This window comes from Lycium barbarum, chromosome 6 (assembly GCF_019175385.1).
Source record: "Lycium barbarum isolate Lr01 chromosome 6, ASM1917538v2, whole genome shotgun sequence".
In the NCBI taxonomy this organism is placed as follows: domain Eukaryota; kingdom Viridiplantae; phylum Streptophyta; class Magnoliopsida; order Solanales; family Solanaceae; genus Lycium; species Lycium barbarum.
Window position 1 is genome coordinate 15643919 of NC_083342.1, and position 23329 is coordinate 15667247.

General features: G+C 37.2%; 2 protein-coding genes across 2 annotated transcripts; one reads left to right on the plus strand and one right to left on the minus strand.

Annotated features, from left to right (window-relative positions):
• Positions 1-4899: 4899 nt before the first annotated feature.
• Positions 4900-7995, plus strand: LOC132599595 (NADH dehydrogenase [ubiquinone] 1 alpha subcomplex subunit 2-like). Its single transcript, XM_060312915.1, has 3 exons — positions 4900-5195; positions 5283-5389; positions 7294-7995. Exons 1-3 carry the CDS (start codon positions 5077-5079, stop codon positions 7395-7397), a joined length of 330 nt encoding a protein of 109 aa, XP_060168898.1. The 5' UTR covers positions 4900-5076; the 3' UTR covers positions 7398-7995.
• A 13178-nt stretch (positions 7996-21173) lies between these two features.
• Positions 21174-22336, minus strand: LOC132643857 (probable F-box protein At1g44080). Its single transcript, XM_060360376.1, has 2 exons — positions 22102-22336; positions 21174-22009 (listed from the first exon to the last, which is right to left on the minus strand). The coding sequence occupies exons 1-2, from the start codon at positions 22334-22336 to the stop codon at positions 21174-21176; spliced, it is 1071 nt and encodes a 356-aa protein (XP_060216359.1).
• Positions 22337-23329: the final 993 nt, after the last annotated feature.

Here is a 23329-nt window from a genome sequence, read left to right on the forward strand (position 1 = left end):
CATCAGGGTTAAATACTTAATCACATAACCTAAGAGAAAATTATCATATCTTTCATCTCATAGTAATACCTGCTTCTTGTAGTAACTTACCCACGTCATACTATCTAGGTCTGATCTGAATAAGCTGAAATAATTTAAAACTAACCCTAAAAAAATTCAATATCGTCTGCTCGTGTTTTCTTATCGCATCAGTCCTTTCCTAGTCATGTGCATAGATCATATGGCAAAAATATATATATCCTTGAAAAAGTCGAGACTTTCTATTATTACAGGTGGTTGGCTCTTAGGCTATTTTTTGCTTAAAACTACCATGGACAATTTATGCCTGCTGCGGTTAACTTCGTAACATCCTACCTCGTGAGGTCTTAAATATGAACCATCACCCTTATACTGTAGCTCCATGGTCAGATAATTCAAATAAACTTATTCTGTAAAGTATATAACCTATGTGTACTGCCATGCCGAAACTTGTTTTTAAAAGGGTATTATCACTTGATAAACACACCATACACTATTTGTTAAGTCTTGGGTCTCAAATTTTCCTTCTCGCCGCTTACGCATTCGATACGTTTAGAATTCGATGGAAAGAGAATGTTACTTACCGCTCTAAGCTTCATGGCACGAGTTAGAATAATTCCTGATGCCTCCATCGGAGAGCAACACATCGATAACGACTAGCTTTACATCTCCCTCATCCATTGAGACTAGGCGTATTCGGTAGAATGGGAAACAACACATGCGTTCGAGTGATTTCTGAGAACACAGCTTTATTGCACGATCTAGAGTTGAAAGAAGTGAGACAATTTTAAATGTCTTGGTGGTCAACTGTTTATATGTGTGGCGCACACACACATATAAAAGTGACTCCACTAGACATGGTTTCATAGACTCCCTAAGACACTCGAACCTAGGCTCTGATACCAAGATTTGTCACGCCCCGAACCATGGCCTAGGCAAAACACAACACTCGGTGCCTTATTGCATGTGACAGCGAACCACATGGCTTGCTGAATTATCATGAGGCATAACATGAGCGGAATATAACGTGAATGCATGATGAGCCTTTATAGAATGTAGTAAGTCATAATACTTAATAAAAATACTTGTTTAAACATGAGTGCGGAAATAACATGAATGAGCCAAAATGGCTATACGACTCCGAATGTCTGACATAACATAACTGACTTGTCTAGTCTATGAAACCTCTATCATGAGTCTGATTGGAAAACATACTTACTGGGACAAGGCCCCCAACATACCTTAGATGCATAACTAATCATAAAACAAAAGTTGACTAAACCCCGAATAAGATGGGGCTCACCAATAAGCTGATACGAATGCTGTCCTACTGAGCAGATATGTCGTCCTGTATATCAGTACCTGCATCGTGAAATGCAGGCCCCCGGGCAATAAAAGGGGACGTCAGCACATTGAATGTACTGGTATGTAAAGCAACTGAAAGAAATAACATGGGACATGGAATAACATGATAAGAGCTGAAACTGAAAACCTGGACATGAGCATGAGCATGAGCATGGGTACATATATGTAACATAAGTAAAACATGATAAGTAGGGAGAGCATTTCATAAACCGACATGTGACATCACCACGTGGGTACGTGGAGTCTGGTACCTCGTCGGACCAATAGAGCCTCCATACCTTGCCAGGGTATAAGGTGGTAACGTGCCTGATGGATCCATTCAGTGTAAAATTAAGGTATCGTCCTATCTGGGCGAAGCGATCCTTGTCCTACGGTGTAGTTTCAGGCTATCTGAGCCTTCTCGATAATTCGTGCAACTCCCAAAAACATGAACATAATATAGTTGGCTAAGAAGCCCATAATTTTCGTGAATTAACTTGTACTTGTCTTATAATCATGATTTCACGAAATAACTTGTAAACATGGTTTCATGAAATAACTTCTAAACATGATTTCATGAAATAACTTGTAAATATGGTTTCATGAAATAACTTGTATTTAGTATGTATGTATCTTGTATCATAGCATGAAAGTAATTATATAATACAGTTGTATGAAAACTTGTAGACATGTAGGATATTCATGAAATAATCATTTTTATTTAAAAACATGCATGCAAGAACCCATGGAATATGAGATATGGGTTTTCATGGATTACAGACAGATTCTCAATAATCATATGGAGTTATTAAGAACACAATGATAGAATAATAGCAATGCATACATAATATAATCATGGACATGGACCTAGGGTTATCATGAGCATGGTATAGAAATCCTAGTTTTCATAAGGATTCATACTTTATGGATTAAGAGGCGTAGGGAAGAACAATGATGTTCCCACACGTAGATAGCAACTCTACATACCTGATAATGCTCCAAAACTTGAATTAAAGAGTTGAACTTTGAAGAAGATTTCCAAAATCTTGAATTCTTGAACCTTGAGATGGGTTTTCTTGAAAACCCTAGTTTAAGAATGATGATTTCTTGTTTAGATTATTAGAGTATATGTTAGAATTGAGTTAGAATAATTAGAGCAGGCTTACCTTGGTGTTCTTGATGATGGAGGAGGGTAGGAGGTCGTTCTAGAGCTTGAAGGAATGAAAAATAATTATTTGAATTGATATGGACAAATATATACTGTTCTGGAAAATTAAATTTTCCACTCAGTTAAATACTGGCCGTATTCCGTATGGACTGCACTGCGTCTCTTCAATGAAATGGCCATAACTCTTTACACAGATGTCCGTTTGACCCCCATAATAACCGTTGGAAAGGTATTTCAAAGCTCCAACTTTCATCAAGGAAGATTTCCCACATTCCAAATATGTTTTGAAATAAGGGCCGTATTTTTAAATACGGTCCCTGTTCATGGGCGTAAACCACCATCTTACAACTAAACGAGGATATTCCAATTCCCACATTTTTTATCTGATTTTCTAAGTCTAGGATCATGGTCAAAGCTTAGGTTAAAGGTACGAGGTGTTACAGAGACCGCTGCCGTCTCCCACAGGAAGCATATTTTCACCCCAGTGCCTGAAGAAGGGAAGAAAGGATGATCATGGCATAAATCATCCTGTCATTAAGAGGATCCTGATGATAGTGAGGGTGGTGGGGTTAGGGGGATCCTTCAGCCAACTAATATCATAATTAGTTTTGCAAAATTAAGTAAAGAATTTTTTTCAAATTTTATGATTTCAAACTAAAGATGTCTGTAATATATTGAAATGCCCTCAAATATTGTGATCTTATGAATGCTAATATAAAAATTGTTATTTTTTTTTTAATAAACTAAAATAGAAAGTAAGAAACAATTTTATTTTTAAAAAGTTACCAAGTATATTTCGTATAAGGATGTAACATTTGTCTTTCAGTTTGTGGATTCCACTAAAAATTCGGGAAAAAATGATACATTTTCTCTATCCATCGTTGCCTCTCCTATGTAATAACGATTTTTTTCTCAAAAAAGGTGAAACTGACGAAAATGTATCCTTCAGCCAACTAATTTACTAATATGATCGAAATATACACTATCTATACATTTGAGTTGTATATGTTGTGTATAGGTGTGTGTGTATATATATATATACACACACTTTTTGTACACCGTGTACATATAAAGAAAGCACATAGATGTAATGAAAAGGTACAGAAGTATTTGCACGGATTGTCCTTCAAACGCAATGGTCTTTTGATTTTTGGCCCTCATATTTGTGGTCTTTAATTTTTGTCTCTGTTGCTCATTTAATGAAAATATCGGACCTGCTTCTTTCAGCATAAATTCTATAACATTTATCTTCGAAAACTAAATTTTTGTCTCGCTCAACATAAGTAATGTAGGAATTAAGCTACACAACATAAGTTGTGTAGTATTTGTAGACTATTGAATGTTAAGATTCATATGCCAAAGTTAAATGTAAACTATCCCTTGTGAAATCTGAATTATGCAGCGCAAAAATGTTGAAGGGAAAAATTTAAAGATCAAAAATTTGATGGGTAAAAATTAAAGACCACCTCGAAATAGAGACATTTGTGCAAATAATTGCACGGTTTGTCCTTCAAATGGACTGGTCTTTAATTTTTTTCCTTCAAATGTGCTGGTCCATAAATTTTTCCCTTCAAAATCGAACTTATGCCTATAGGGGTATAAGTTCTTTGAGGGTGCTGACATAATTTGTGGATATTATGGTACTTAACTTTTGCCTCTATAAGTATAAATTCGAATTTGAAGGACAAAAATTAAAGACTAATCCATTTGAAGGACAAAAATTAAAGACCAACACAAAATAGGGCCAAAAGTGCAAGTGACCCACATTTGTGCGAATGACCAGCAACACTTAGCGGAAAATTTGCAGGATTGGCCTTCGCTGAGGGTGGTCTTTAATTTTTGCCCCTCAAATTGGTGGTCTTTAATTTTTGTCCTTCCCTAAAAATTCCTTGGTTTCGGGTTCGAACCCCCGCTCAGTTAAAATTTTTAAAAAATTCGCAAGCTAGAGTTTGGATTCGCAAGACAGAATTTTGTAAAACTCTGCCTTGCTAATCCAAACATCTGTCTTGTGATTTTTTTTTTACTGAGCTGGAGTTCGAATCCAGAATCTTGGAATATTAGGCGAAGGGCAAAATTAAAGACCACACCAATTTGAAGGACAAAAATTAAAGGCCAGCCCAAATGAAGCACAATCCGCGCAAAAAAACAGACACTTAGCCGGCATGTATCAAAAAGGCCCATGATAAATTTGGCCCAACCGATGTCGCCCAAAAGTAAAATGTACGCAACATGAAAATATAAAAACTACTTCATACAAAATAGAAGAACAGTGTGAAAGCTAAGTAGGCGTTTGGCCATAGATACCAAAAATAAATTTACTTTTTTTTGGAATTTTTGAAGTTGGAGTTGTGTTTGATCATAGTTTTTGAAATTGTAGTTTTTGGTGAAAGGTAGTTGTAAAAAAGTGAAAAACGTGAATTTTTTTTTTTAAAATAATTTTTTTGAGTTTTTGGTACTCCGGAATACAATTTCAAATTGTATTCCGAATATTTATGGCCAAACGCCCAAAAGCGAAAAAAAATTCTGAAAAAAAGTGAATAATTTTTATGGCCAAACGGCACCTAAGATTAGAGAAGAAAAGGGCGTGGAGAGCAAATGTAGCTCGTAATCTTAAGGAGCTTCGTGTCCTTTTTTCTCCAATATCTCCTCAAAGTGCAGTCACCAGGTTTCTTTCATTCTTTTTTCTTTTTTCTTTTTCTATTCCATTTTTCTATGTGATTTTCTTGAATATAATTTAATTAATATTTAACAGATCGTTTATTGAGAAGAATTACAAAGATCTCAAGACCCATAGCCCCAAATTGCCTATTTTGATTCGTGAGGCTAATTCCATTGACCCTCAGCTGTGGGCCAGATATGGTAATTCTCCAAAGCCCTTTTATGTTTTAATATTTACTTAAAGTTATTGAAGCAGGTCTTGAAAAAAGGGTCTTTGCATTGTTTTCTGCTTGTTACTTTTTTTGACTTACAAGTTCCATTTAAATATGTGTGAGGAAAATCCTCTCACTTTAATGCATATTTACATCTCAGTGAGTTGCGCTTTGTTTCAACTTAGAGCAGGACGTCATGTTACGGGTTCAAGCCGTGGAAACAGCCTTTTGCAAAAATACAGGGTAAAATTGCATACAATAGATCCTTGTGGTCCGGCCTTTCCCTGGGCCCACGTTTAGCGGAAGCTTAGTGCACCGGGTTGCCTTTTTACTATATGTGGATAAGTACTTGACTAACATATGATCTGGTTAGGACATTGATGCTAAATTCCACACATGAACGCTTTTTTGGAAAATACATATGTTACCTCCTAAACTTGGAAAATATTGAAAAAATCATACACATTGTTCGAATTTTAGGGGTGACCTATCACCTCTCTATTCTTGTTTGAAGTGGAATTAGCACCTCCTAAAATTCCATAACCAGATTTTTGTCTTGGCTGTGTATACACGCGCCGATACGTGTCATTTACTCATTTGCATTCGAAAGAATCCCACAAACTCCATGGTATAATTTCAGTGACAAAAAATTCACGCCCTTCACAATTTCCGTTCAATTTCTATAACCCCTAGTCGAGCCACACCTTCAATCATTTTCACCATTAGAGACCACAGGAACAAATTCAAAAAACAACAAACACTTTCTCCTCATTTTCATATTTCTATCATCTTCTCACTGTCTTTCATTAATTATTCTCTCTTCAAAAAATTGCAAGTTCCATTTGTGGAAGAAGAAGATGATTCTTTTGAGAACACCAAGCAATTTTTCCTCTGGCAAAACCAAGTTCGCAGACACATAGTCGCCAATTTGGAGATCTTCTTCTGGAAAAAAGCGACAGATTCGTCGCTAAATGTCAGAAAGCATCTCAGTTGCCTGATGTGCTTCATTTCGTCACATCATCATTTAGAGGGATATCAGTTCCACTTTAAACAAGATTTTTTTTTTTGGGGGGGGGGGGGGGGGGGTGGGTTATAGGTCAAAGTTTGTAAATGACTTTTTTGAACAAGTTTAGGGGGGCAGTATGTATTTTCCCTAAGTTTAACCTAGAAGCTAAATGACCTTAGGATATGTTGGGCATCATACGTTACTCGACCTGGTAAAATACAAATTTCATATGTGACTGTAAAGAATATTTTGAACATTGTGGAGTTTGGTGGGCTTAGATATACGCAATTAGGCCTTAATCCCAAGTAAGCTTGGTCGGCTATTTCAATCATTATTGATTATGTCGCTTCATTTAGGCTCATAGGTATTATACAAAATTAAAAATAAAAAGCACTAGTATATTATAAAGTTTCATACCTTAGATAGGCCTAAAAGGCTCACTGAAAACATTTGACTTAAAGTAAACGCACTAACATGCCGAACATTTAATCCCAATTAATTGGTATCACATATATAGATCTTCTTTTTCTACCATGCCCTATTTTTCTTTAGGTCTGCATGAATTCCAAGAGATTGAAGGGTTTAATACAGAATCAGAATTTGAGTATAGCCGATAAAATTCACTAGTGGTTTGGTCTTCTAAGTGTGAGCCACTGATCCTTTATCCTTTCAATAATACTTCAAATTGTAGTCCCTCTAAGGGCAAAGTTGATGAAGTTCAGATTTCAACTTTTTGACAGATGATGAAGTTTAGATTTCGATTCTTCTGGGACAGACTTTATTTCACCTTTGAATTGCTAAGTTATCCTAAATGATATCGATATTTATTCCGATTTCGTATTATTCTCATATTTCCACATACTCATAGACTTTTTGATATGTAACAGACCTCGGAGTTGAAAGGGGGATCCTACTGGACGGCCTGACAGAGGAACAGATCTCAAAGGTACTTGAGGACCTCATGAAAGTAGGGGCATCCCTTAAATCTTGATGACATAAAATCTGTAAAACAGTCCTGAGTATCCTGAAGGGGGAGCCTTGGCGTAACTGGTAAAGTTGCTGTCATGTGACCAGGAGGTCACGGGTTCGAGCCGTGGAAATAGCCTCTTGCAGAAATGCAAGGTAAGACTGCGTACAATAGACCCTTGTGGTCCGGCCCTTCCTCGGACCCCGCGCATAGCGAGAGCTTAGTGCACCGGACTGTTTTTTTTTTTTTTTTTTTTTTTTTTTTTTTTTTTTTTTTTTTAGTCCTGAGTATCCTCAGTATAGTGCTTTTAGAATAATCTTAGTTGACTCCGTTATTGTGAGTCAGCTATAATATGAATCAACACTTGCCAACTTGGTCATAGTTGCTGTCCAAACGCCAATAACCATAATATGCATACGCATGCAACTTCAGATATTTGGATTTTATATACTTTGGTTTTTCTATTTGGAAAGCCAAGCTTTGAAATTGTCTGCTTTTATAGAAGCATAACATCATTTCTTGTGCTTGTAGTGCATTTGATCCAATGCATGAGGTTCCATCAGTTGCATATTTGGTAATCGGGTCAATTTTTACTTCCCATGACATGTAACTCTTGCACCATAAACCGACTCTGTTGCATGTAGTTATATAGCATTTTGGCAAATAGAAGGTGCTAGCAATATATACACTTGATTTTCTGACCCAGGCAATTTCTAATGTACTGTGGGTCTGTGTGTAACCGCTATATATCTTTAGGTAGGGATGCAAACAATTTTTTTACTTGAAAATGGAATTGATATTTGTTCTTGTCATTTCCAGAAGCCAAGTGTTAATATTCAGTCTGAGTTTAAGAATGTTGACGTAGAAGAAAAGTTTGTTATTTTTTACGCAGAAGACGGGATTGTGTGAATTATTGATATATGAGTTTGAGTTTTATTGAGTGTTTCTCAGCCTATCTTAAGCACCAGATGTGCTACTTTATCCAAGTGATTGTTGCGTAATAGCAAGAGGCTTATCACTTTGATTGATCATTTCTAATCATATTAATTATTATTTTATAAAACCGCGAACTTTACCGTATAGTGATATAGAATTGTAGATGTATTTTTTGCATTCAATGGTGTCACGTAGTGGTTAATGAAGTAAGTTGAAAACGATGAGGGCTCAGGTTCAATTCCCTGAGGCAAAACATGCTATGTATTTATTCTAATCTATCACAGTGGATAGAGTTACTCAGTACTTATGTTGGTGGGAGGTAGCAGGTGCCTCGTGAAATTGGTTGAGGTGCGCGTAGGCCTGAGCACTATAGTTAAAGTAAAAAAATTAGATGTGTTTTTTTCGTTATTTAGTAAAGCGAGTTCCAAAAACCTTATTCTTTTTTTTCCTTATTGAGAATGGTTGTTCTAACTTTCTTGGTGGTATGTTTGGTATGCAGAAAAAATGTTCTTTTGAAAAATAAGTGATTTTCTTACTTATTTTTTGGTGTTCGGCATGTAAGTAAAAAATATTGTCCGAAGTGCGCTTATAAATGATTTAGTTAAACACGGGGTGGTGGGGAGTTGGTTGGTGGAGGGTGGTTGTGGAGGAGAGAGGGCAGGCGGAGGGTAGCGGAGGAGGCAGTTAGTATGGAATGGTGCTTATGGTTGCAGAGTTGTTTTCTTTCTTTTGGGTATGACCTGAGTTTAGCAGAAGGGGGAGGTCAAAATGAGAATAGAACCTTGCATATAACAAGTACAAAATAGGCCACCAGCCTGTACTCAGCCCACTGGAGAATCTGTGAGTACGTTCTGTTTTACCGTTCTTAGGCCTTATTTGTTTACATTTAATAGAGGTTCAGACCTTAGGTCATTAAGTGTATTTGTTTACATTAAGATCTAAACACTTATTTGATCTGAATATGTCTTAATCATTAAGGTCTTGAACAAAGTCTTAATACCATTAAAACGTATTTTGTATAGATTATTTTTACCACCTGCTCCACCTCACCCCTACTCCACCAACCACTACCCCAACCCCAACACCCCCACCACTACCCACCCACGCCCACCTCACAACCTACCCACGACCACCCCATCCCCCCACCCTACCTACCCACCACCCATCCCCCCACTACTACTGTTACATCCCGTGTTTTCATGTGTTGGAAAGCGTGCGAGTTAAATGACATTAGTAACGGAAACGAGGTTATCCCCCAAGCTTATAGGTGGTTAGAGTGATGGTACAAATGTATCGTAAGCATTAGAATTAAACAAATCGAAGAAAATAAGTTTCGTCGAGGTTCGAAATTTATTTGAATGAAATACGGTCCAAGCAATAATATCCCGTCTTTTGGACAAGGAAATTGAACCGTCCAACATGAGAAAATTTACTCAAGCTCGGAGAATTCGGTAGTATTCAAGCATAAAAGTTAAGAACTCGATGTATATGAGGAATGAAATCCCGAAATGATTTAAGACGAAAAAGTGTGATGACGATGATTGAAAATAATATTTTATGTGTGACAAATAAGGCTATGGACTATTGTTAAATCACATGATCATGATAATGGGTATATGAAGTGTGTTAAAAGTGATCAATATTTAAATAGATTGAGATCAAAAAATTAATTGGAGTTGTTGGATAATTTACCCGGATATGATCCACATGTGTGTAGACAAGGGCAGCAAATTATACACATATACGTACATAATGGTGTAGGAAGGTGATGCGTTTATGGGGGATATATATACACTATTGCACATGCTGCTCCGGAGTATTGTTATACTTCTCTTATCTCACTCTTGGAGAATTAATTTTATGGAAACTTTGCACTGCACATAACTGAAAGGAGAAGCAACGTGAAATTAATTTCTCTTGGTAGCAACATTAATTTCCAAACTAAACACCAACGTGTAACTATTCTCAAGAGCAATAAAGCGGGTTTTGCTCTCCGCTTCGATCTCGTTGTTCCGTTTTGTCATGTTGTTAAATTCGCTTCAAAGTGATGTAAGGTGGAAGAAGATCATTTCTTTGCATATAAGGTAAGAATTATTCTCTCCTAGGTATATTTAAATTCATTCCGGTCATAGCTAATTTGTGAGATGGGAACTACGAAATTAATTGCGGGAAATCGAATAAGTTATTGTTGTTGTTGTGTGGGCTGATTTGAGGTATATTTTTTGGTTGTGTTGTGGCTGAAAATTGTTGGAGTAACTTAAGTATATTGTTGTCGTTATCATTGATATGTATTTTGAAGGAAAGAAAAATTGGAGGAGTGTGTTTGATAATAGTATCGGGGCTTGTTGCTCGTCGTGAAATGTTTGTGACTCGTTGTTGCTACATGGTATCTTCTTATTGATGTATCTACTTGCTAGATTGTTCTGGTTGTTGTTGTTGATAAATGGAGTTTGGGAAAATGAGAAGAACGGGGGAGGTGCTGCCCATTTTGTTTTAGGATAAGTTAAAGTTTCATTATACGATTAAGAGAATTGTTTGTATAATTAACGATAGTATCATTGTTGTTAGATATAGATCATGGAGCAGATACGAGTTGAGTTCTTGAGCCGTTGAGCTAAGAACAGGTACGTTAAGGCTATCCCTTTCTTTCATTTTAGCATAATCCTTATCATATGAACGTGTAACACCCCGTATCTTGGAACTAAGTTTAGACTCATATCATTAGAGTTTTAGTGGAAAAAACTGAAGGTTTGAACGTTTTGCGAAAATGGTTGATAGGCCTACTTCGGGCAGCCATAAATCCCTGATTAGTTGGGAATTTGAGAAAGTACCATTAATGAAAGTTGTAGTGTGTAGAAATACCTTTCTAACGATATAAGGACTAAGCCAATCAGAGATCGGAGCAAGGAGATATGATCGTCTCAATATGGCTAATAGTAAGGCACTTAAAATTCTATAGAATCGGCTAAGTTTTCGATACGTCTGCCTTCCAGTCAAATTTCGTGAAAATACATTGGGAATTTGAGAAAACTTAAAACATGAAAGTTTTATTCCTTTGAAATAGATTTCCAACGGTATATTGTGGAACCCAAACAGAGCTGTGTACAAGAAGTTACGTCCATTTTACCGAAACCTGTGTAGAACCGACACACGTCGCTTTTTCAGGCGCGTGGGGGCGTGTGCGATGGCCCCGCATCGCGGGCCGATCGCGCAAATCTGAGTATCGACCTGCAGAATGTTGCGCGATGGCCCTACATCGCGTAACAGGTCGGTTTCGGGTCAAAAAGTTAGGATTTCGCCTTCTAAGTTATATTTAAGCTTGGGGTTTATTTCCCTAGCACCCCTAGTCACGAAAAATTACCCTAAAGTCAGGAAGAACAAGTCTCAAACCTCAAGAACCCTACAAGGTAAGTTTTATCATGATTCTAGGTTGAATTCAAGTCCCTAATCTCTTTCTAACTTAAGTAAACCCTTCTAATCATTCCAAGTCAATTCTAATATATATCCTTGTAATCTAAGCAAGAAATCATTGTTCATAAACTAGGGTTTTCAAGAAAACCCATCTCAAGGTTCAAGAACTCAAGATTTTGGAAATATTCTTCAAAGTTAAAATCTTTAATTCAAGTTTGGAGCATTACCAGGTATGTAGAGTTACTATCTACGTGTGGGAACATCATTGTTCTTCCCCACGCCTCATAATCCACAAATTATGATTCTCTACTAAAACTAGGGTTTCTATACCATGCTCATGATAATCCTAGGTCCATGTCCATAATTATATTATGTATGAATTATTATAATTCTATCATTGAATTCTTAATATGTCTTTATGATTATTGAGAATTCGTCCGTAATCCATGAAAACCCATGTCTCGTATTCCATGGGTTCTTGCAGGCATGTTTAAATAAAAATGATTATTTCATGAATATCCTACATGTCTACAAGTTTTCATGCAACTATATTATATAATTACTTTCATGCTATACATACATACTAAATACAAGTTATTTCATGAAACCATATTTACAAGTTATTTCATGAAACCATATTTACAAGTTATTTCATGAAACTATATTTACAAGTTATTTCATGAAACCATATTTACAAGTTATTTCATGAAACTATATTTACAAGTTATTTCATGAAACCATGTTTACAAGTTATTTCGTGAAATCATGATTGCAAGACAAGTACAAGTTAATTCACGAAAATCATGGGCTTCTTAGCCAACTATATTATGTTCATGTTTTTGGGAGTTGCACGAATTACCGAGAAGACTCAGATAGCCTGAAACTACGTAGCCACCGTAGGACAAGGATCGCTCCGCCTAGATAGGACGATACCTTAATTTTACACTGAATGGATCCATCAGGCACGTTACCACCTTATACCCTGGCAAGGTATGAGGGCTCTTGTCACACCCCAATCCTGATAGGGCATGATGGGTACCCGACCCTTACTTAGGGCCGAGCGAACCCGCTGGTTCTCGTTATATTCATAATCTCACTGGATTCTTAATTCACGAAATGAAATGCACAACGAAAGCTTTTCAAAAACATTCTTTTCGTCTTTCTCAAATCAAGTAAAATCTGTAATCATATGAAATTTGTAACGTAATGCATAATGATACATCGGCTTAAATAGCCGCTTACAAGACGGGCATACTGTATACATGACTCTGTCTGCAAAGTCTCTAACATAAATCAATATACCATAACATGGATACTCTAACTCGGCAACACTCCGGAAAGAAATGGAGCTCGCCAATCCAGCAGGAACATCTTCTAGCAATATCCTCTACTCATCTGTATACACCTGCGTGGCATGAAACGCAGCGTCCACAAGAAGGGACGTCAGTACGAATAATGTACTGAGTATGTAAGGCATGAGTACAACATAATATAGATATGAAAAGTAACAAGGAATAAGAGAGATAAGCTGTACATCTGAATGCCTCATAAGGCGGATGACATGCATGCTTAGCCTTTTAAAAAAACCATTTCTATACATATACATAGTACCATGCCCGACCATTAAGGCTCGGTGTCATATATATATAGTATCATGCCCGGCCATTAAGGCTCGGTGTTATCATCATTAGCCCGCGTCCGGGGCAATATCATAATATGCCCACTGCAGTGGTGTGCACATCTACGTGCCTGCCCGACCGACTATAGCGCGGCGCGGTGTGAGAAAAATACATATATATATATATAAAGCATGCATGAGAGCCAAGTAAAAGCCATAGGTACATCAGAGTGACGTAAGGTCGGTAACCTCCGATTATACTATGGAATAATCGTCGTCGCTTTGTCTCACCTTAAAGGAACAATTATTATAGGGTGAGACTATCAATGAAGAATAGCATTAAGAGAAAACATAGAATAAGATCATAAATCTCGTAAGGCATCAATTCATATACTTTTGGAATCTTAAAAAAAATAGTCATCATCCATGAATAAAATTGAGACATCAAGGAAATGGTTCAACATTCTTATATCGTCATTGAAATCATAAACTTGGAACCTTTTAACATGAAATCATTCTCATCATAGTCATCATCGTTGTCCTTGTAAAACATATCCATCGTTGTTGTCGTAAAAGCTTACGGAGTCATAAACCTCTGGTTTAGGAAATACGAACATTTTGGAAAACATTCATGAATTATTAGGAAAGGGTTTATGCCTTGGAATCATGAACAACTAACTTTTGGAGATAAGGAGTCTATGAAAATATTTATGGAATTATAATCACAGGGATCATGCCTTTGAAAGAAAGGGACAAGCCTTAACATACCTGGAAGATAATTTCTCGACTCCCAACTTACTTCCTGTCTTGCAATTCACTTAATATTATTCGTCGCCCCGTAATCTACATATACAACCATTCATACTATTGTTAGAATCATCATCATGCTTGTCTCAAGACTTTAATTAAAATCCTCTTAGATTCTGTCGAAATTCGGGCAACATCTCCCCTGTTTATATGCCTAGCCCGAAATCATAAGATCAACAACCAATCAACAACGACAATACCAACATCATCAATACCATTATCCATGCCAATATATCTCCTAAAACATCCCACACGATGTTTTCTAAATTCCTCAACTAACCAACTTGTGATACGACTATTTAATAACTTTATTTCCGTAAAGAAGCCGAAATTAATACCAATAACAACAACTACAATACCCTCAACATTCTACAAGATAATTATATATATTTTCATCCAAAATTCTCCTCAAACCTCAATCCATAAGCCAACAACAACAACACAACAACTACAACTTTTATTTCTTGCAAATATTCCTTAATCAAGGTTGATAAAGAGAAAGATTCAAGAATTCATACCTTTTATTTACTAAAGTGGCAAGATATTCAATATCCACTTGTTTCCAAGCTCATTCCAACACCAAACGGAATTATAATTGCGACTACACGTTGCCCGGACCTCGATTGATATTCCGTAGCTTTAATTTCACTCAAAATTCTCATTTTTGTGATGTATATTTGCTCCCCTTTGTTGCTGAATTTTCTGTAAATTTGGAGAGTTTTTGATGATGAAAAAGAGGGATTTTTGACCCTTTTATAAGTGGCAAAGTCAGCATCACTGTAGCAGTACTGCAGCAGTATTGTAGATGTACTGTAGCGGTACTGTAGAAGTCCTGTTTCTGCGTCGACAGTTCAGTTTGTACCGTCTATAATTCTCTACTCCGATGTCCTATCGACGAGCGGTTTGTTGCATCATAAACTAGACTCGACGAAATTCATTTTAGGATTTTGAAACACCTTAAAACTCCTAATATATTAGGAGCTATGCCCCTCCAAAGTTGACTAAAAATCTTCCCAACATTTCTTAAATTTTCGTCAAACTTATTTTCTTCAATTTGCTTGATCTCGAAATCTTCCGAAACACTCCATACATGATATTTATCATTCATTATACTAATAATGGCCATGTTCTCGAGTTTCAAAATAGTCTTTCCCTATTACGACTTACGAGATCATAATCATCCTTTACTTCATTGTTACATACTTTCCATGGCTTGTACCTTCCAAAACATCATGGGACATCTCCGATACTTCGTTACTACGGTGATGTACATGTCATGCTCATGCTCTGAAAGTGCGGGGTGTAACAGCTCTGCTGGTCCGGCAAGGTACCAGACTCCACGCACTCACGTGGTGATATCACATGTCGGTTTATGAAATACTCTCCCTACTTATCATGTTTCCTTATATCATATATATATATATATATATACATACCCATGCTCATGCTCATGTTCATGTTCAGGTTTTCAGTTTCAGTTCTTATCATGTTATTCCATGTCCCATGTTATTCTTTCAGTTGCTTTACATACCAATACATTCAATGTGCTGACGTTCCCTTTTATTGCCCGGGGGCCTGTATTTCACGATGCAGGTACGTATGTACAGGACGCCGCATCTGCTCAGTAGGATTTGCTCGTATCAGCTCATTGGTGAGCCCCATCTCATTTGGGGTTTAGTCAGTTATCTTTATTTTACTAGTCATGCATTTAAAGGTATGCTGGGGGGCCTTGTCCCAGCAAGTACGTTTTCCAGTCAAGATTCACGATTAGAGGTTTCATAGACTAGTCAGTTTAGTTATGTTAGACATGTAAGGTGTTTAGCCATCTTTGGCTCGACTCATGTTACTTCCGCATCTATGATTTAAACAAGTATTTCATTAAATTATTATGACATCTCATGTTTTATAAAAGCTCATCACGTTCATGCTATATTTCCGCTCATGTATGCCTCATGATGATTCAGCAGGCCATGTGGTTCGCTCGGTCACATGCAGTATGACATCGAGTGTCGTGTTACGCCCAGACCATGGTTCGGGGCGTGACAAAGCTTGGTATCAGAGCCTAGGTTCAAGTGTCTTAGGGAGTCTATGAAACCGTGTCCAGTGGGATCATTTTTATATGTGTGTGAGCGCCACACATATAAACAGTTGACCACCAAGACATCTAAGATTGTCTCACTTATTTCAACTCTAGATCGTGCAATAGAGCTATGTTCTTAGAAATCACTTAAAATTCTATAGAATCGGCTAAGTTTTCGATACGTCTGCCTTCCATTCAAATTTCGTGAAAATACATTGGGAATTTGAGAAAACTTAAAACATGAAAGTTGTATTCCTTTGAAATAGCTTTCCAACGGTATATTGTGGAGCCCAAACAGAGCTGTGTACAAGACGTTACGTCCATTTTACCGAATACTGTGTAGAACCGACACACGTCGCTTTTTCAGGCGCGTGGGGGCGGGTGCGATGGCCCCGCATCGCGGGCCGATCACGCAAATCTGAGTATCGACCTGCAGAATGTTGCGCGATGGCCCTGCATCGCGTAACAGGTCGGGTTCGGGTCAAAAAGTCGGGATTTCGCCTTCTAAGTTATATTTAAGCTTGGGGTTTATTTCCCTAGCACCCCTAGTCATGAAACAGTACCCTAAAGTCAGGAAGAACAAGTCCCAAGCCTCAAGAACCCTACAAGGTAAGTTTTATCATGATTCTAGGTTGAATTCAAGTCCCTAATCTCTTTCTAACTTAAGTAAACCCTTCTAATCATTCCAAGTCAATTCTAATATATATCCTTGTAATCTAAGCAAGAAATCATTGTTCATAAACTAGGGTTTTCAAGAAAACCCATCTCAAGGTTCAAGAACTCAAGATTTTGGAAATATTCTTCAAAGTTAAAATCTTTAATTCAAGTTTGGAGCATTACCAGGTATGTAGAGTTACTATCTACGTGTGGGAACATCATTGTTCTTCCCCACGCCTCATAATCCATAAATTATGATTCTCTACTAAAACTAGGGTTTCTATACCATGCTGATGATAACCCTAGGTCCATGTCCATAATTATATTATGTTTGAATTATTATAATTCTATCATTGAATTCTTAATATGTCTTTATGATTATTGAGAATTCGTCTATAATCCATGAAAACCCATGTCTCGTATTCCATGGGTTCTTGCATGCATGTTTTTAAATAAAAATGATTATTTCATGAATATCCTACATGTCTACAAGTTTTCATGCAACTATATTATATAATTACTTTCATGCTATACATACATACTAAATACAAGTTATTTCATGAAACCATATTTACAAGTTATTTCATGAAACCATATTTATAAGTTATTTCATGAAACCATATTTATAAGTTATTTCATGAAACTATATTTACAAGTTATTTCATGAAACCATGTTTACAAGTTATTTCGTGAAATCATGATTGCAAGACAAGTACAAGTTAATTCACGAAAATCATGGGCTTCTTAGCCAACTATATTATGTTCATGTTTTTGGGAGTTGCACGAATTACCGAGAAGGCTCAGATAGCCTGAAACTACGTAGCCACCGTAGGACAAGGATCGCTCCGCCCAGATAGGACGATACCTTAATTTTACACTGAATGGATCCATCAGGCACGTTACCACCTTATACCCTGGCAAGGTATGAGGGCTCTGCTGGTCCGGCAAGGTACCAGACTCCACACACCCACGTGGTGAAATTACATGTCGGTTTATGAAATGCTCTCCTTACTTATCATGTTTTGCTTATATATATATATATATACCCATGCTCATGCTCATGTTCATTTTCAGGTTTTCAGTTTCAGTTCTTATCATGTTATTCCATGTCCCATGTTATTCTTTCAGTTTCTTTACATACCAGTACATTCAATGTGCTGACGTCCCCTTTTATTGCCCGGGGGCCTGTATTTCACGATGCAGGTACGTATGTACAGGACGCCGCATCTGCTCAGTAGGATTTGCTCGTATCAGCTCATTGGTGAGCCCCATCTCATTTGGGGTTTAGTCAGTTATCTTTATTTTACTAGTCATGCATTTAAAGGTATGCTGGGGGGCCTTGTCTCAGCAAGTACATTTTCCAGTCAAGATTCACGATTAGAGGTTTCATAGACTAGTCAGTTTAGTTATGTTAGACATGCAAGGTGTTTAGCCATCTTTGGCTCGACTCATGTTACTTCCGCATCTATGATTTAAACAAGTATTTCATTAAATTATTATGACATCTCATGTTTTATAAAAGCTCATCTCGCTCATGCTATATTTCCACTCATATATGCCTCATGATGATTCAGCAAGCCATGTGGTTCGCTCGGTCACATCCAGTATAGCACCGAGTGCCGTGTTACGCCCAGGCCATGGTTCGGGGCGTGACAGAATGAACACAGTAAGCAAGCGAGTTCCAAAGATTCTATTCTTAGGTAGTGTAGAGATATTTGTGTCCTTGGCCTCCTATGTTTTATGTCCATAACTCCCAGAGACTTATCGTACTAGCTTCTTATGTCACCAGAGGAGTTCAGAGTATCCTTTTCCGAGTCTTACATGCATTTATTTATACTATATTATATATGGATCGGGTCGTACGTTCCTCGGCACAATTATATTATATATGGATCGGGTTGTACGTTCCTCGACACTATTATTCTATATATGGATCGGGCCGTACGTTCCTCGGCACAATTATATTATATATGAATCGGACCGTACGTTCCTTGGCACTATTATATTATATATGGATCGGTCTGTACGTTCCTCGGCACTATCAGTTATATTTACATCTCACCGAGTCCCTTACTAAAGGGCCGGGTACGGTATATATTTACATTTCACCGAGTCCTTTACTAAAGGGTTGGGTATGGTATGTATTTACATTTCTAGTCATTGCCTTTGGGGCTACTTACATTGTTATTCTCTGCCTACGGGGCTATTCATATTACAGATGGTTTCTCGTACTTTCAGTATGACTTATATCTCATTCTTTATGATTGCTGCTGCCTTACATACTCGGTACATTGTTCGTACTGACATCCCTTTGCCTGGGGGGCGCTGTGTTCATGCCACACAAACCTAGATTATTTTGCAGGAAAGATTATACAGGAGACTGACTGTAAGGTATTCCCAGGTTATCAACTGGATTGTAAACTCTATTTCATTCGGAGTATGGCCGAGTCAGAGTATTTCTTTATGATTTGAGTTAGATGCATTATGGGGATGTTAGGGCCTTGTCCCAAATTATGTTTTGATATCATGTTCTACATTAGAGACTTTTGCAGACAGAGTCATGTATACAGTATATCAATATTGTAAGCGGTTATGTAAGCCGACATATCATTTTGCATTACTTTACGGATTCATTTTATTACAGATTTTACTTGATTCAAGAAATACGAAAAAAATGTTTTGAAAAGCTTTCATTATGTATATCATGTCATGATTAAGAGTCCAATAAGATTATGAGTATAACGAAAACCAGCGGGTTTGCTAAGCTCTAAGTAAGGGTCGGGTCCCCATCATGCCCTATCAGAATTGGGGTGTGACAACTACCCACCTACCCCCCCCCCCCCTCGACAACCCACCCACCACCACCCAACACCCCCCTCATCACCACCCATCCCTCACCCTACCTCTCGACCCCTCCCACCACCACCCACCATACCTTACCATCACCCACCATACCTTACCTCCAACCCCCCCTCCCTCACCACCACTAACCCCTTACCCCACCTCTCGACCCATCCTACCACCACCCACCATACCTTACCCACAACCACCCCCCTCACTAACACCCACCCCTCACCCTATCTCTCGACCAATCCCACCACCACCCATCACTACGCCCACAACCCTCCCACCACCACCTACACCCCCAAAACCCCTACCCATTACCATTACAAAGCAACTCCATCATTGCTATCAAACATAAAATTTTCATTTTTTTATAAAATAATATTTTTATTTTATTAAATTTGTATTGATTTTCTAATATGTAGTTATTTTTTTTTATTTTTATTTTGTATTTATTATGTTTAAATAAATATATTATGCACATTCAGATGTTAAAAAACAAACAGTCTTAATCATTTAGTATTCAGATTTAGAGATAATATCTTAATCATTCAGATTCAGACATTTTAATCTTAATGAAAACAAATGAGGCCTTAGTGAGTCAATTCGGCTTAAATCTTACATTAATGGAGTGTGGCAGTTATACGGAACGGGTAAATAAAAAGAACCAAGTACAAAATAAGAGCTCCAGTAGTCATATCTTGCTAGTCTAATGTATGCGTCGTGAAGACTAATTTAAACTATTTCAGTCGCGTTAGATGTTTGCATTACGGACCTTCTCTGATCTTACAGAAATATAAAGTCGAATATAGAACAATAACTCATAGCTTTTTTCTTTACAAAGCAAAAAAAGGGAATCGATGATTAAATCCGAGTGCACGTCTTTCCTTCCATAAATTAATTAATATGACATCTGTAGCTCGGGTCTTTGCCCAGGCCTAGCCAAAGATAACAACAGAAAGAGGCACAGCGGAAAAAAGGCATCAATAGAAATAATATCTTATGAATACGATGTAGCATTGTCTGAAAATAGAAAACCTTATGGCATAAATGCCAAAAGACTAGGAGCACATATGGAACTAAGTAAATATTAAATCAGTACTTACGAGAAATAACAATGGGAATGCTATTAACTATTCAAAATTATAAAGTAGACCATTGACTGATACGAGTAATAAAAGCAATGACCTATAAATGAACTCAGGGGCGGATCTACGTGTAAGTGAGGGTGTACCAGAACACCCTCGGCAAAAAATTACAGTGTATATATAGGATAAATTTTCTGTATTTATGTGCATATATAACTTTTGAACACCCTCGGCAAAAAATTACAGTGTATATTTAGTTTTTTTTTTTCCGAACACCCTGAATGAAAATCCTAGATCCGCTACTGAATGAACTGCTATAATCTCCTATCCAGCTAACCATATCTGTACGCTAACCAGGTCTAAGAAGTAGTAGTAACTTTTGGGGTAGGAATGATCCATAGCGCCCGTGGCGCGATGTTGAACTTTTGAAAGAAAGAAAATTGCGTGTGAGAGCTGCGATCTTGAAGGTTAATATGGTCCACAGAATAATGAAAATTATCAAAACGTGACTGTGTATAGGACCGGTCCATATAGTATATGGAATTTGGTTTACATCCCGGAAATTTGGAAGCTGAGACAGACGTGGAACCGTTGTGACACACGAATAAGGCTTCATCTCCCAAGTTGTCCACATCTACAAACATGGATGTTTGGGTCTTTGGACTTGTAACCAACTTACAGATCTTAACACTTGAAGATGGACTAGGTGGAGATCTTTCAACCCTTAGCAGCTCGTTTGTTGTGGTCTTGACGAGATAAAATTGTAGATAAAATTCTAGGACAGTATACATTGACGGTGGTGGTGCAATTTCATGTCTCACAGTAGGGTTATCAGTGTTATCTATAGAGAAAATACTACCTTCGGTAAAGACAACATAGTATCTCTCATTGTAGTATATCACATCACAAGGACGCCGACCACGAAAACTAATGCGAAACCATGTCTTATTACCAGGTTTTAGGATAGCCAAACTCTCTCCTCTATCCAAGTTCTTGCATAGAGCCGCAACCTCAAAATCATGTGGATTGGTTGAAGGATTCTTGGATAGAGTAACTTTATCTGTATAAATTTTAAGGTTAGGAAGATTGATGGTCTCACCGGAGAAAGGATTGAAAAGGAAGAAACTATCGAAACCACGCTGCTGGAAAGCCAACCAACCATGAGAAGAACCAACACATCGATTCAGAGGGTAAGCTGGTAATGGTAGTTTGAGGTTCGGAGGGATAGGAAAAATAGTTTGAGGCCCAAGGTAATTTTATTTTTGACCGCATTGTATAAGTTTGCACCAGCGAAACAGATATCTTCATCCGTAAAGTTTATTAGTAGAGGAAGTTCTTCAATGGAACTTGAGTTGATGCGTTGTTGTAGGACATCATAATTGTTGGACACAAAGGAAAACCAAGGCTTGCACACTAGGCTAAAGCATAAGCAATCAGAGATGGAAGGCAACTTTCGGAAAATCAAGTCGAGTGCCCAATCCGAAAGCAGTGCCCAATCTCCTGATCTTGACTTGCCATCCATTCGTGCAGAATATATATTTTGAATATCCAATAACTTAAACCACAATCTGGCTCTCTCCCTATGTGTGTGTATATATAGCCTTTTCAAAGAACTTGGTAAATTAAAGGACTTGTGTTTGCGTGGGAAAAGGAAAAGAATCATAACTGTCTTTACATATTTATCGCCTTATCTCTGTCTCTCTCTCTTTTTCTTTATTTAAAAAAATAATGCATAGATCCTATCGCCTTACAAAGCGCAAGTAAAAAGAGATCTTTACGTATCTATGCATCTTTAAAATAGACTTTACATATGTTAAGCACAAGAATTAATAATTCAAAATAGCCAAATAAAGTTTACCTTGTCTTGCTCTAGTTCACTTTTACTTATCCATTGTACTAAAAATAAATTTTTATATTTACTTGTCCACTTTAACGTATCAAGGAAAGACAAAACAAAATCTTGTTTTAACGTTAACGTTAATTACTCAATTCCGAATCATTCTCCAAGTCCAATGAAACTATACATCAATTAATATGGGTATTATGATAAAATGCATACTTCATTTATTAATTTTTAAGGGTTGTGCAAATCAAAAGTGGACAAATAAAAGTGAACATCATCCCTCCAAAGATGTAACCCCCGTAGTGTTTTCAGAGGCCTTTTTGAGGCGAGCCCCGGGGCGGGGCGTACCAAAAACGCGCCGGGTACAAATGAAAGGCATAGATCCATAGGGCGTAAGTCCTAGAAATTGGGGTGTAAGTCCCGGCGCAAAAGTGTAAGCCCCAGGAGTAAAGACGTATGCCCCGAGCGTTAAATTTAGTTTTTATTGTTTTAAAAATATTTTTATTATAAATTATGATTTTATTATTGGTATAATGATATTTATACTTTATGTTATCATGTTGTAGTGATTTTTTCTAAAATATATAAATAAATAAAGCAACTCTCATAGAAAATAGCACTGCCATAAATAGATTTTTTAGATGATTATGCCTAAAATTAATATGATAGAGA